This window comes from Belonocnema kinseyi, chromosome 1 (assembly GCF_010883055.1).
Source record: "Belonocnema kinseyi isolate 2016_QV_RU_SX_M_011 chromosome 1, B_treatae_v1, whole genome shotgun sequence".
Classification (NCBI taxonomy): domain Eukaryota; kingdom Metazoa; phylum Arthropoda; class Insecta; order Hymenoptera; family Cynipidae; genus Belonocnema; species Belonocnema kinseyi.
Window position 1 is genome coordinate 44,497,851 of NC_046657.1, and position 14,117 is coordinate 44,511,967.

Here is a 14,117-nt window from a genome sequence, read left to right on the forward strand (position 1 = left end):
GATTTAAAGAAACATTTATCTAGATTCGCGTTTTTATTTTGTAATACCCTCTTCTATATCTCATCCCTTCCTCTATATATCCACGTCAATCTTTTTCTATCTCTCTGTCAATTTAAATTCCCATCTATCTTTATTAATATCCTCTTTTCTATCACATCGTGTGCTACATCTGTTAATTTCTATCCTTTTGTATCTCTCTGTCAATCTCAATATTCTAAATTTACGACTATCCTTTTTGAAGCCCCTCTTCTCTATCTCATTCTATCCCACCTCTATCAATTCTAATCTTTTTCTATATCTTCGTCAATCTGAATTTACATACATATATTTCAATTTTCCCTTTTATATCTCATTCTATCCTTTATCTGTTGAAGACAATCTTTTGCTATCTCTCTGTGAATATAAATTTCCGTCTATCAATCTCAATACTATCTTCTTTATTCCATCCTATCCTTTATCTATTTACGTGAAATTGTTGCTATTTCTCTGTCAAGCTAAGTTTTCGTCTATCTTTTTCAAGCCCCTCTTCTCTATTCCATCCTATCCTTTACCTATTTACGTCCATCTTTTGCTCTCTGTCATGCTAAATTTCCGACTATCTTTTTCAAGCCCCTCTTCTTTATCTCACTCTATCCCACCTTCATCTACTTTAATCTTTTGGTACCTCTCTGTCACTTTAAATTTCCAACTATCTTTTTCAAGTCTCTCTTCTCTATCTCATTCTTTCCCACCTCTATCGACTTTAATCTTTTTCTCTCTCTTCGTCCATCTGAATTCACATCTATATATTAAAATTCTCCCTTATCTATCTCATCCTATCCTTGATCTATTTACGACAATATTTTGCTATCTCTCTGTCAATATAACTTTCCGACTGTCATTGCCCATACTACCTTCTCTATTCCATCCTATCCTTTATCTATTTACGTGAGATTTTTGCTATTTCTCTGTCCATATAAATTTCTGACTATATTTTTCAAGGCCCTCTTCTTTATCTCACTCTATTCCACATCTCTCAACTCTAATCATTTGCTATCTCTCTGTTAATATAAATTTCCGACTATCTTTTTCAAGTCTCTTTACTCTACCTCATTCTATCCTTTATCTATTCACGATCATCTTTTACTATCTCTCTGTCAATATAAATTTCCGAATATCATTGTCAATACTATCTTCTCTATTCCATCCTATCCTTTATCTATTTATGTCAATCTTTTGCTATCTTTCTGTCAATCTAAATTTCCGACTATCTTTTTCTAGTCCTTTTTCTCTATGTCATTCTATCCTTTTAATATTACTTTGTCATAGTGAATTCCTGCCTATTTTCTTCAATCTCATCTTATCCTACGTCTATAAACGTTTATCGTTTTCTATCCATTTGTCAATATAAATTTCCGTCTATCTTTTTCAATCTTCTCTTCCTTATCTCATCCTCTCCTGTGTCAATCTTTTTCTATCTCTTTTTTAATCAACAAGCTGGGAGAAATGTGGGCAGATAGAATGAGGGGAGAGCAGGTAGGGGACATGCGGAGAAGGAAAGAACGATAAGTGGTGGGAAATGAGGAAGGGGCAGAGAAGTAAAATGTGGTGGGGAAAGTGAGTGAAGTAAGGAGAGGGGATTTAGCGAAGGGAAGTAGGGGAAATATAGGAGTGCGGAAGTAGGGGAAATGAGGTAAAAGGAGGTAAATAACGGCCATTATGCAGAAAAGTGAAAAAACATTGTGTAAAATAATAGAAAAGTTTGCAATTTAGTAAATTTGACACAAATCGAGTGTTTTTCAAAGGCGTATTGTGATTTATTTTTAGAACAAAACAAAAAAAAAGAATTTTCAAAAGTTGTGTTTTTGAAAGTTAACCATTTCATTTAAAAAAAATGAATTTTCAACAGTTGAGTACTCAAAAGTGGAAAATTCAATTTTGAGCACTGAAGAAAATGGAATATTCCACCGGTGAGTTTTCAAAACATAAAAATTAAATTTTTTCGACTATTGAAAACACTTATACTATATATTGAAAAAAATTTAATTCTCAACAGTTGAACATAATGTTAAAAATTGTAATTTTTAAATTTCTATAATTTTAAAGTATTGAAAATGCAATTTTCAACAATTAAAAATTCTAGTATTGAAAACTGGAGAAAATAAGAAATTCATTTGTCATCAGCTGATTTTAAAAATTTTATTTTATTTGCAACATTAAAAATCAAGTTTCTTCAAATCTCAGCAATTGAAAATTCATTTTACAAAATTCAATTTAATTCTCGACTACTGAAAATTCAGATTTCAACAATAGAAAATTCAATTTTCAACTATTGAAAATGCAAGAGTTAAAAATTCTATTATCGAAAATTGAATTTTCGACAGTTTAATATCAAGTAAAAATGGAAGTTTTTAATTTTCTTTAATTTTCAACCATTGAAAATTTCAATTTCATTCATTAAAAACTCAATTTTCAACAATAGAAAATTTAATTGCCGAAAATTCAATACTCAAATATTTAAAATTCAGTTTTTAATTGTAGAAAATTCAATTTTCTACTATAGAAAATTCAAATTTCAATCATTCAAAATTCAATTTTCATTTATAGAAAATTTAATTTTCAACTATAAAAAATTTAATTTTCAACGATTGAAAATTCAATTTTTAACTGAAGCAAATTTAATTGTAGAAAATTCAATTCCGACTATTCTAAATTAAATTTTTACTTGTAGAAAATTCCATTTTCAAATACAGAAAATTCAAATTTCAACTACAGAAAATTCAAATTTCAATAATTCAAAATTCAATTTTTATTTGTAGAAAATTTAATTTTCAACTAAAGAAAATTAAATTTTTAACGATTGAAATTCCAATTTTCAACTGTACCAAATTCAATTGTGGAAAATTCAATTCATAACTATTGAAAATTCCATTTTTAATTGTAGAAAATTCAATTCTCAACTATTAAAAATTAAAATTTCAATTATTGAAAACTCAATTTTTATTTGTGAAAAATTTAATTTTCAACTATACAAAATTTAATTTTTAACTACTGAAAATTCAATTTTCAACTATAGAAAATTTAATTGTCGAAAATTCAATTCTCAACTATTTAAAACTCAGTTTTTAACTGTAGAGAATTCAATTTTCAACCATAGAAAATTCAAATTTCAATTACTCAAAATTCAATTTTTATCTGTAGTAAATTTAATTTTCAACTATAAAAAATTTAATTTTTAACGATTGAAAATTCAATTTTTAACTGAAGCAAATTTAATTGTATAAAATTCAATTCCCAACTATTTAGAATTTAATTTTTAATTGTAGAAAATTCAATTTTAACTATAGAAAATTCAAATTTCAATTTTAATTTGTAGAAAATTTAATTTTCTACCATAAAAATTAAATGTTTAACTATTGAAAATTCAATTTTCAACTATAGAAAATGCAAATTTCAATAATTCAAAATTAAATATTTATTTGTATAAAATATAATTTTCAACTATAGAAAATTTAATTTTTAACGATTGAAATTCCAATTTTCAACTGTAGCAAATTTTATTGTGGAAAATTCAATTCATAACTATCGAAAATTCCATTTTAAATTGAAGAAAATTCAATTCTCAACTATTTAAAATTCAGTTTTTAACTGTAGAAAATTCAATTTTCAACCATAGAAAATTCAAATTTCAATTATTCAAAATTCAATTTTTATCTGTAGAAAATTTAATTTTCAACTATAAAAAATTTAATTTTTAACGATTGAAAATTCAATTTTTAACTGAAGCAAATTTAATAGAGAAAATTCAATTCACAACTATTTAGAATTTAATTTTTAATTGTAGAAAATTCAATTTTAACTATAGAAAATTGAAATTTCAATTTTAATTTGTAGAAAATTTAATTTTCTACCATAAAAATTTGATTTTTACCTATTGAATATTCAATTTTCAACTAAAGAAAATGCAAATTTCAATCATTCAAAATTCAATTTTTATTTGTATAAAATTTCATTTTCAACTATAGAAAATTTAATTTTTAACTATTGAAAATTCAATTTTCAACTATAGAAAATTCAAATTTCAATTATTCAAAATTCAATTTTTAACTGAAGCAAATTTAATTGTAAAAAATTCCATTCACAACTATTTAAAATTTAATTTTTAATTGTAGAAAATTCAAATTTAAATTTTAATTTGTAGAAAATTTAATTTTCTACTGTACAAAATTCAATTTTGAACTATTGAAAATTTCATTTTCAACTATAGAAGATTTAATTGTCGAAAATTCGATTCTCACTATTTAAAATTCAATTTTTAATTTTAGAAAATTCAATTCTCCACTATTGAAAATTCAAATTTCAATTATTGAAAATTCAATTTTCAACTATAGAAAATTTAATTTATGACTATTAAAATTCAATTTTCAACTATAGAAAACGCAAATTTCAATTATTAAAAATTCAATTTTTATTTGTAAAAAATTTAATTTTCAACTATAGAAAATTTAGTTGTAGATAATTCAACTCTCAGCTATTGAAAATTCAATTTTAAATTGCAGAAAATTTAATTCTCAACTATCAGAAAATTCAATGTTCAATTATAGAAAATTCAGATATCAAATAAAGAAAATTAAATTTCAATTTTTCACAATTGTATTTTCAATGTTTGAAAATTGATTTTTTAACTATTGAAAATTCAACTATATTGACAGTTAATTTTTTTTTTAATTCAGCAGCTAAAAATTTAATTTTTAATCTTCTGCAATTTTCAATTTTCTTTTATCTTGAACTGTTGAAAATTTAATGGTTAAAAATATGCTGTTAGTAAATGAAGAAATTTGAATTTAAAACAGTTGAGTTTTCAAAAGTGGATAACTTAAATTTCTTAAATTTTCAACTGTTAGATAATAATCATACAGGAATCCAACTTATCTTTTTCTTTCTCATTTATTATTTTAGAACTCATATCTTTCCTGACCTAATTTCATAAATTCAAATAAATAATATATTTTTGCGGTGAAAAAAAAACAACTTTTTCGATAAGAGACTAGTCTAGAGTAGTTACATCATATTTGTTGTCTCTCTCCTTGCTTCAAAAACTACTCTAAATTAAGTCTCGAAATCTTCAAGATTTTTGGCGTCTATCACCTAATCCGACTCGTGCGCAAGCGCAAATTAGTCAAATGTCTCCTCCACATTTCGCCATTTTGGCATTTCGACACGTACATTGTACAACTCGACTCAGCTCGAACTCCAGCCAAACAAAAGCCTCACTTCACTAATCACTGCCACTGCTGTGAGTGCTGTGCTGTGCTGTGCTGTCTGCGTCCATAACCTAGATTACGACGCCGCTCTGTCGCTCTCGCTCCTGCAGGCGAGTGCCGATTTGCCGAAAAGCGAGTCGCCGAGTGCCGTTTATTAAACGAAAATTCGCCAAACTGCAAGAGTTCTCTCGAGACTCCTCGTTTTATGGAATTTTATTCAGAATGAATGAAATTGAAGAGCTGCAGGGCCTGGAAAGTGCGTGCCGACTTTGTTTAACGACAGATGAAACAAGATCATCCATTTTCGGGACAGCACATTCCGTAGTGCCGTTGACTCAAAAAATACAGAACTGTGTCACTGTTGAGGTTAGTAGACCACTTTTTAACCATTCCTTAACACCTTTTCCACTCGAATCGCTTCCAAATGGAATCCGTTTCCTTTCATTATCAATGCAAATGTGCCTATGTCTATACTCCTTCTACGTAAGCAACTTTTTTAGAGGTTATGTTGTATCTTTCTGCGATGAATCAGAAGATCGAGAGATTATCGTGTTTTTGGGCTGTTTTAACGATTTTTTTTGGAGAAATATTGCACGAATAGGAGTCAGGGTGGAGAAAAGTTGGTTAGTGTTTGTTATTTTAATGGCAAATTGATCAATTCTGTCGCTTTTGGCAGGCTTCGGACTCGACAGTATTGACACTTTTCTTGTATGATGGGACGGTTTTGCTACCGTTTCGAAAGATTCAAACTAAAAACACTATTTTGCGAACAATTTTGTGCTAATCCTATTATTTATTTACTATTTTTTTTAGAAAATTTTTCTACCAAAAAGTTTAATTTACAGTTGGAAAAATAAATTTTGAATCAAGATTAATTTTCTAACAAAAAGATGAATAGTCAAGAAACATTTTAATTTTCTTGCATATAAATAAATTATCAAATAAAAAGTTTAATTTTCAACAATAAAATTAATTCTCGACCAAATAGTTAAATATTCAGCTAAAAAATGAATTTTTAATGTAAAATATCGATTTCCAACCAGAATTTTTAAATTTTCAACCCAAAATATGAATTTTCTGAAAAGAATAATTTTCTACCAAAAAGACGAATTTTGGGAACAAAATACATTAATTTTTAACGAAGAAAATTCAAATTTAAACCACAAAATACAATTTTTGAATAAAGAAGATTAATTTTCTGAAAAGCAGGGGAATGTCCAAATAAAAAGTTTAATTTTCGACCATAATGGTTCAATTTTAAACCCAAATCGTTAATTTTTCAACCAAATTGCTTAATTTTCTACTAAATTGTTGAATTTTGAAGTCACGAAATAAATTTTCTACATAGCAGTTCAATATTCAACTCAAAATATGAATTTTTAACCAAAAATTAATTCGCGACCAAATAGTTGAATTTTTAACTAATAAAAATAATTTGTTATGTAAAATATAGATTTTGAGACAAAAATAGTTAAATTTTATGAATTTCTAATAATAAAATTCATTTTCTCCCAAATAGATAAATGTTCAAATAAAAAGTTAAATTTTCAATCAAAAATATAAATTTTCAACCCAAAAATATGAATTTTCAACAAAAAATTAATTCGCGACCAAATATTTAAATTTTTAACTAATAAAAATTAATTTTTTGTGTAAAATATCGATTTCCAACCAAAAAATAGTTAAATTTTATGACTTTTATAAAATAAAAAGTTTAATTTTCAATCAAAATAGTTCAATTTTCAAACCAAAATATGAATTTTCTACAAACGCGATTCATTTGATACCAAAAGGATAATTTTTTTTACAACATACATGAAATTTCAACTAAAGATTAATTTTTAATTTAAACTATCAATTTTCTACATTTTAAATTTTCGATCAAAAAGACGAATTTTGAACAAAACACATGCATTTTTAACTAAGAAAAATTAATTTTCAATTTAGAATATCATTTTTGGACCAAAATAGTTGATTTTTCAATCAAAAATATTAATTTTCAACCAAAATTATTTTTTAAACATGATTTTTTAACAAAATTAATTTTTAACCATATAGTTAGATGGATATCTAAAAAAAATTATTTCATTTTAAGATATAAATTTTCAACCAAAAGTATAAATTTGAAGAAAAAAGTTGAATTTTTAACCCAAGTCTATGAAATTTCTACAAAGGAAATTATTTTTCGACCAAAAAGAGGAATTTTTAACAAAATACATGATTTTTCTACCAATAATTTAAAATATCAATTTTCTAGAATTTTAATTTTACTGCTAAATTGATGAATTTTGAAGCCAAAAAACACAATTTTCAACAAAAATTAAATTTTCCACAAACAAAAAAAAATAATTTTCTACAAAAAAGAAGAATTTTCAACAAAGTACATAAATTTTTAACTAAATAGTTCAACTTTCAACTAAGGAAAATTAATTTAAAATATCGATTTTCAAACAAAAAATTAAAATTTTCAATTAAAAATATCAATTTTCCCCCAAAAAGTTGAATTTTCTACCAAGAATAATTTTCTAACAAAAAAGAAAATTTTTCAACAAATTACATACATTTTCAATTAAAAAAAATTAATTTTCAATATAAAATGTCAATTTTCAAGCATAAAATTTAATTTTTCAACGAAAAATATGAATTTTCCTCCAAAAAGGTGAATTTTCAAACGGAAAATATAAATTTTCAGCATAGAATACTAATTTTCTACTGAAAGGACAAATTTTCAACAAAGAATAATTTTCTAAAAAATAGATGATTTTTCAACAAAATAATGAATTTTCAAGTAATAAAAATTATTTTTTAATTTAAAATATCAGTTAAAAAAAAATTCAAATTTTCAATAAAAAAAACATTATTCTTCTCCTAAAATTAATTTTCAATTAAAAATATAAATTTTTTAAAGAAAAAATTGAACTTTTGAACTAAAAATATTCCCCCCCCCCCCCTCCCCCAGTTGAATTTTAAACAAAACAAAAAAAAACGTGCAAAATGAAGAATGTTCTATCAAAAAAAAATTTTCAAACAAAAAATACAAATTTTTTACAAAGAACAATAATTTTCTGTCATAAAGACGAATATTTAGCCAAGAAAAATTAATTTTTAATTTTAAATATAATTTTTTAAATAAAAAAATTTATACTTTTAACCCAAAAATATACATTTTTTACTGAAAAGAGCAATTTTCAATTGAGAAAAATTAATTTTAAATATAAATTTTCAAACAAAAATATTAATTTTTCCCAAAAAAGTAGAATTTTCTATAAAGAAGAAGAATTTTCTACCATAAAGGCGAATTTTGAACAAAACACATGAATTTTCAACCCAGAAATATTAATTTTCGACCAAAAAAAAATATGAACTTTCATCTATGTAGTTGAATTCATGACTAAGAAAAATTAGTTTTTAATTTAAAATATCAACATTACAACAAGAAATTAAATTTTTCAACCAAAGATTTTAATTTCCCCTGAAAAAACTTAAATTTTTAACCCAAAAATATAAATTTTCTACAAAGAAGAATAATTGTCTACCGTAAACATGAATATTTATCGAAGAAAAATTAATTTTAAATTTAAAATACCATATTTTAAATACAAAATTTAAATTTTGAACCAAAAATATATTTTTCACAATAAAGTTGAAGTTTCAACCGAAAATAAAATTTTTTTACAAAGAATAATTTTCTACTATAAAGACGAATATTCAACAAAGAAATATTCATTTTCAATTGAAAATATCAAATTAAAAATTTTAACTAAAAATATTAACTTTCCCCAAAAAAGTTTAATTTTGAACCCAAAAATATACATTTTTACTAAAAAGATGAATTTTCAATTGAGAGAAATTAATTTTAAATCTAAATTTAAAAATAAAAATATTAATTTTTCCCAAAAAGTAGAATTTTCTATAAAGAAGAAGAATTTTCTACTACAAACCAAAATTTTGAACATAACCTATGAATTTTCAATTAAGAAAAATTATTTTTCAATTAAAAATATCAATTTTTTAGACAAAAAATCTAAATTTTCAACCAAAAATATTGATTTTCCCCCCAAAAAGTTGATTTTCAACCCAAAAATAAAATTTTGTTACAAAGAATAATTTTCTACTATAAAGATGAATATTCAACAAAGCAAAATTGATTTTCAATTTAAAATATCAAATAAAAAATTTTAACCAAAAATATTAACTTCCCCTAAAAAAGTTGAATTTTTAACACAAAGATATAAATTTTTAACAGAGAAGAATAATTTTCTACCGTAAAAATTAATATTTAAGAAAGAAAAACTAATTTTTCATTTAAAGTATCATCTTTCAAATAAAAAATTAAAATTTTTAACCAAAAATATATTTTCCACAAAAAAGTTGAATTCTCAACCAAAAAACATAAATTTTCTACAAAAAAGACGAAATTTTAACAAAACACATGAATATTCATAAAAAAATATTAACTTTCCACAAAAAGTTAAAATTTCAACCCAAAAATATACATTTTTTTACCAAAAAGATGAATTTTTAAATAAGAAAAATTAATTTTTAGTTTAAAATACCAATATTCAAATAAAAAAGGTGGGGAAGTATGATAAGTGATGGGAGGTGAATTAGGAGAAGTCAGTGTGGGTGGGGAAATGAGGAGAAATGTGAAGCTTAGAAGTAGGGAAAGGGGAGCGTCGGCTCGGAAAGCGAGGATAAGGGGAAGTAGGGGAAATAATGGGAGGATAAGTAGGAGAGAATGAGGGTGGGATATAGAAGTGAGGAAAAAATAGTAGAGGAGAAGTGGTGTAAAAGAGTGGGAGAATTGGTGTAAAAGTGATGGGTGGAGATTGCTCGAAACTTAGGGTAGCAGAAGTGGTGTAAAAGAGGGCAGGAGAAGTGGTGTAAAAGAGAAGGGTGGAGAGCGAGGGAAAATTAGGAGAGAAGTGGTTCAAAAGAGAGGAGGAAAAGTGGTGTAAAAAGAGCGGAGGAGAAGTGGTGTAAAAGAGAGGAGTGACAGTGATGGATGGAGAGTTAAAGACATTTAGAGGAGAGGTGGTGTAAAATATGGGAGAAGTGGTGTAAAAGAGAGGGGTGAAAGTGATGGATGGAGAGCGAGGGAAAATTAGGAGAGAAGTGGTTTAAGAAGAGCGGAGGAGAACTGGTGTAAAAGAGAGGAGTGACAGTGATGGGTGGAGAGTTAGCGACATTCAGAGAAGTGGTGTAAAATATGGGAGAAGTGGTGTAAAAGAGAGGCGTGAAAGTGATGGGTGGAGAGCGAGGGAAAATTAGTTGAGAAGTGGTTCAAAAGAGAGAAGTGGTGTAAAAAGAGCGGAGGAGAAGTGGTGTAACAGAGAAGAGTGACAGTGATGGGTGGAGAGTTAGAGACATTTAGAGGAGAAGGGGTGTAAAATATGGGCGAAGTGGTGTAAAATATGGGAGGAGTGGTGTAAAATATGGGAGAAGTGGTATAAAAGAGAGGGGTGAAAGTGATGGGTGGAGAGCGAGGGAAAATTAGGAGAGAAGTGGTTGAAAAGAGAGGAGGAGAAGTGTTGTAAAAAGAGTGAAGAAGAAGTGGTTTAAAAGAGGGAGAGGAGAAGTGGTGTAAAATAGAGGGGGTGAAAGTGATGGGTGGAGAGCGAGGAAAAATTATAGGAGAGAAGTGGTTCAAAAGAGAGGGGGAGAAGTGGTTTGAAAGAGAGTAGTGACAGTGATGGGTGGAGATTTAGAGACATTTAGAGGAGAAGTGGTGTAAAATGTGGGAGAAGTGTTGTAAAAGAGAGGGGTGAAAATGATAGGTGGAGAGCGAGGTGATATTAGGGGAGAAGTGGTGTAAAAGAGGATAGGGAAAGTGATGGTCTTCATTTTCGTAGAATGGAAGTAGGGGAATAATGGTGGAAGTAGGCTACGAAACTCTTTTTTTTTCTAGGTTCTTTCAATTGAAAAATTGACTGACAATATTAATTTTACTCTAGATTTCTCAAGACGACACGTTAACAACTTTGATTTGCATAACTTGTGTTAACAAAGTGAACCAATGGCATCAGTACAAACAATTGTGTCTCCAGTCTCAGGACAAATTGAAGGAATGGTTGACCAGGCAGTCGAAAAATTCTTCGGTAAGTTACATTCGGAAGCTTTAAAACTCATCTTTTATCAAAGCAATGATCATTTGTTTTTCATGTTATTATCAATTGTACTGTATTATGTTTTATAGAGAACAGTACTTTGATAAAGTACATTTTTTATTCAAACTTTGGAATATATTGCACATTACTATTGATATTGTCCAAGTTTAAAATAATTAAAACTGAATGGATGAATGTTTATATTGCTTTTTTTTTACTGTGGTAATCTTTTTATTTTTTATGTGTGTATAAGATGATCTTTTTATTTAATATAAAATATTGAAAACGAGATTTCTTGATTATTTTGAAGAATTTGAATACTTTTTAATTGAAAAAATTTAAATATTTCCGAACAAAGCATTCATAATTAATTAATTTTCTGTTATGTGTATTAAATATTCAAGAATTTTTTAATTGAAAATATTCAAAATTTAAGCGTTTTTAGTTCTAAAAATTTGATAATTTGATAATTTGCAATTCTACATTTTCATAATTCAAAAAAAAATTATATTCTGAACGTTTGAATTTTTAATATTTAAAATTGAAGAAGTTTGAATTTTTTTAATTTACAATAAAAAATTATGCAACTTTTAAGTTTTACAATTAAAGTTTTTGTATTTTTGACGATTTAGATTTGAAATTTCCACAATTTGGAAGATTTATAACTTTAAATCATCCGAATTAAAGAATTTTTATTTATACATTTTTTAAATGGAATAATTAAAAATTGTAAAACTTTAAAATTTGTGGAGCTTCAAATGGAAAATATTAAAAATTTAACTTTGTAATTTTGGAAATTAACAATTAAAAATTTTACGAACTACAAGCTTTCTGATGAAAAATTTTATAATTTTGATGATTTATGTTTGAAAATTTTACAAATTTCAAATTAACGAATTTTAAACCAATAATTGTTAGAATTTAAGAATGTTTATCTGTAAATCTTCAAAATTGTATAATTTTAAATTGTTTATATTTAAAATTGAATAGTTTTGAATTTTGAAAATTTGCAATTTCTATTTACGCAAGATTTAAGGTTTGCAATTACAAATTTTCTAATTTTGATTTCAAATTTCATCAATTTGGAAGATTAAAAATTGAAAACGATTGTAATTGTATATTTTTAAAATTAAAAAATTCTAAATTAAACTCTTAAAAATTTTTGTAATTTTGATGATTTGCATTCAAAATTCCTTCAAATTAGAAGGTTTACTGTTGAAAATTTGTTTTTTGATCTTCCAAATCCTTATAATTTAAGAATTTTTATGCATACATTTTTTAAATTAAAGAGATTTTAATTGTAATTTTTCAAATTTGTAGAATTTTAAATATTTCAAATTGAAGAGTTTAATTAAAAAATGTACAAAGGCAATTTTTGTGCAAGTTTTTATATTTAACAATTAAAAATGTCATATTTTTGAAAAATCTTAGTAATTTTTCCAAGTCGGAAAATTTAGGGTTGAAAACTTGACAATTAAAAATTAAAAATAATATAAATTTAAATTTTTAGATTAAAAAATGTCTTACTCCTGATTATTTACATTATTATATTTTTTTTTTAATTTGTAAGATTTTTAATTAAAAAGTTGATTTGTTATCTTCAAAATTATCCACATTTAGAAAATTTTGTTTATAAATTTTAATAATTACAGATTTTGTAATGTTGAAAATTTTAAATTAAAAATTGTTTTTTTTTGGCTCTACAATTAAACAAGATATAATTTGTATGATTTACATTCGAAATTTTGAAAATTTTAAAGATTAGGGTTTGAAAATTTGACTTGAATATACAAAATCATCAAAATTCAAGTAAATTTTTGTTTATACATTTTCAAAAATAAGAGTTTTATTTATATTTTGCGTTCTAATTCCTGCTGAGATAAAATCTTTTGTTTAAATAATAAAGATTGCTTAAAGCCGATTAAATTTAAAAATCAAATTTAAATTGTATGAAAGCCAATGTAAACTATCTTAATATATTGTTTACTTTGTGATTATTAATCAAATTCTACAGAACTTGAAATTTAAATATATATTTTAATTTGAAAAGTAGACGATAAAAATAAAATAAAAATGTCTCGTATCTATATGATAATATAATTAATGATTTTCAATTTATCTGCAGTACAAAAATATGATTCTTTATCTTTGAAATTGTTATTTCCGTTCCATTTTTGCTGTGAAATAATAATTAAAAATAATTAGTTTAGTTGGCTTTTTAAAGTTTCATAACAAAAAAAAACAGTTATAGTCAAAATATTACAATTTTTTTGCAACGACAAATGTATTTTTTCGTTAAATGTTGAATGATTTATTTAATTTTTCCGGGGTAGGTCGCAACTGTAAAGCAAGAACCGAGTACTCAAGAAACCGAAGAAGAAAGCCCACAATTATTGCCAGATAAGGTAAAGATTAATTATATTTAATTTATACATATCCTTTTTTCTTGTTATTTATTTTTTTAATATTCTTGAATTCTAGAAAAATTCCTAATTCTTTGAATATCGTGAAATCTTTACACAAATATTAAAAATTACAAAAATTCTAAAATATTTTAACTCTTCGAATATCCTGAATTTTTAACATAAATGTTGTAAATTACCTAAATTCCTTGAATATTTGGAATTGGCTCAATTCCTTAATAAATATTAAAAATTACCTGAATTCTTTGAATTCTAAAAATTTTTTAATTCTTGGAATATCCTGAATTTTTAATTAAATATTTTTACAAAAATTCCTTGAGTATTTGGAATTCGCTGAATTCCTG

At 25.1% G+C, this 14,117-nt stretch overlaps 1 protein-coding gene across 1 annotated transcript in view; it reads left to right on the forward strand.

The window, feature by feature from the left end:
• Window positions 1-5,274: 5,274 nt before the first annotated feature.
• The window catches only part of LOC117167004 (zinc finger protein 845-like), a 28,403-nt gene continuing 19,560 nt past the window's right edge, over window positions 5,275-14,117 (forward strand). Inside the window, exons 1-3 of the mRNA XM_033351548.1 lie at window positions 5,275-5,609; window positions 11,198-11,341; window positions 13,684-13,755. Coding sequence (XP_033207439.1) covers window positions 5,466-5,609; window positions 11,198-11,341; window positions 13,684-13,755 — 360 coding nt within the window. The 5' untranslated portion in view covers window positions 5,275-5,465. The remainder of the gene's footprint in view (window positions 5,610-11,197; window positions 11,342-13,683; window positions 13,756-14,117) is intronic.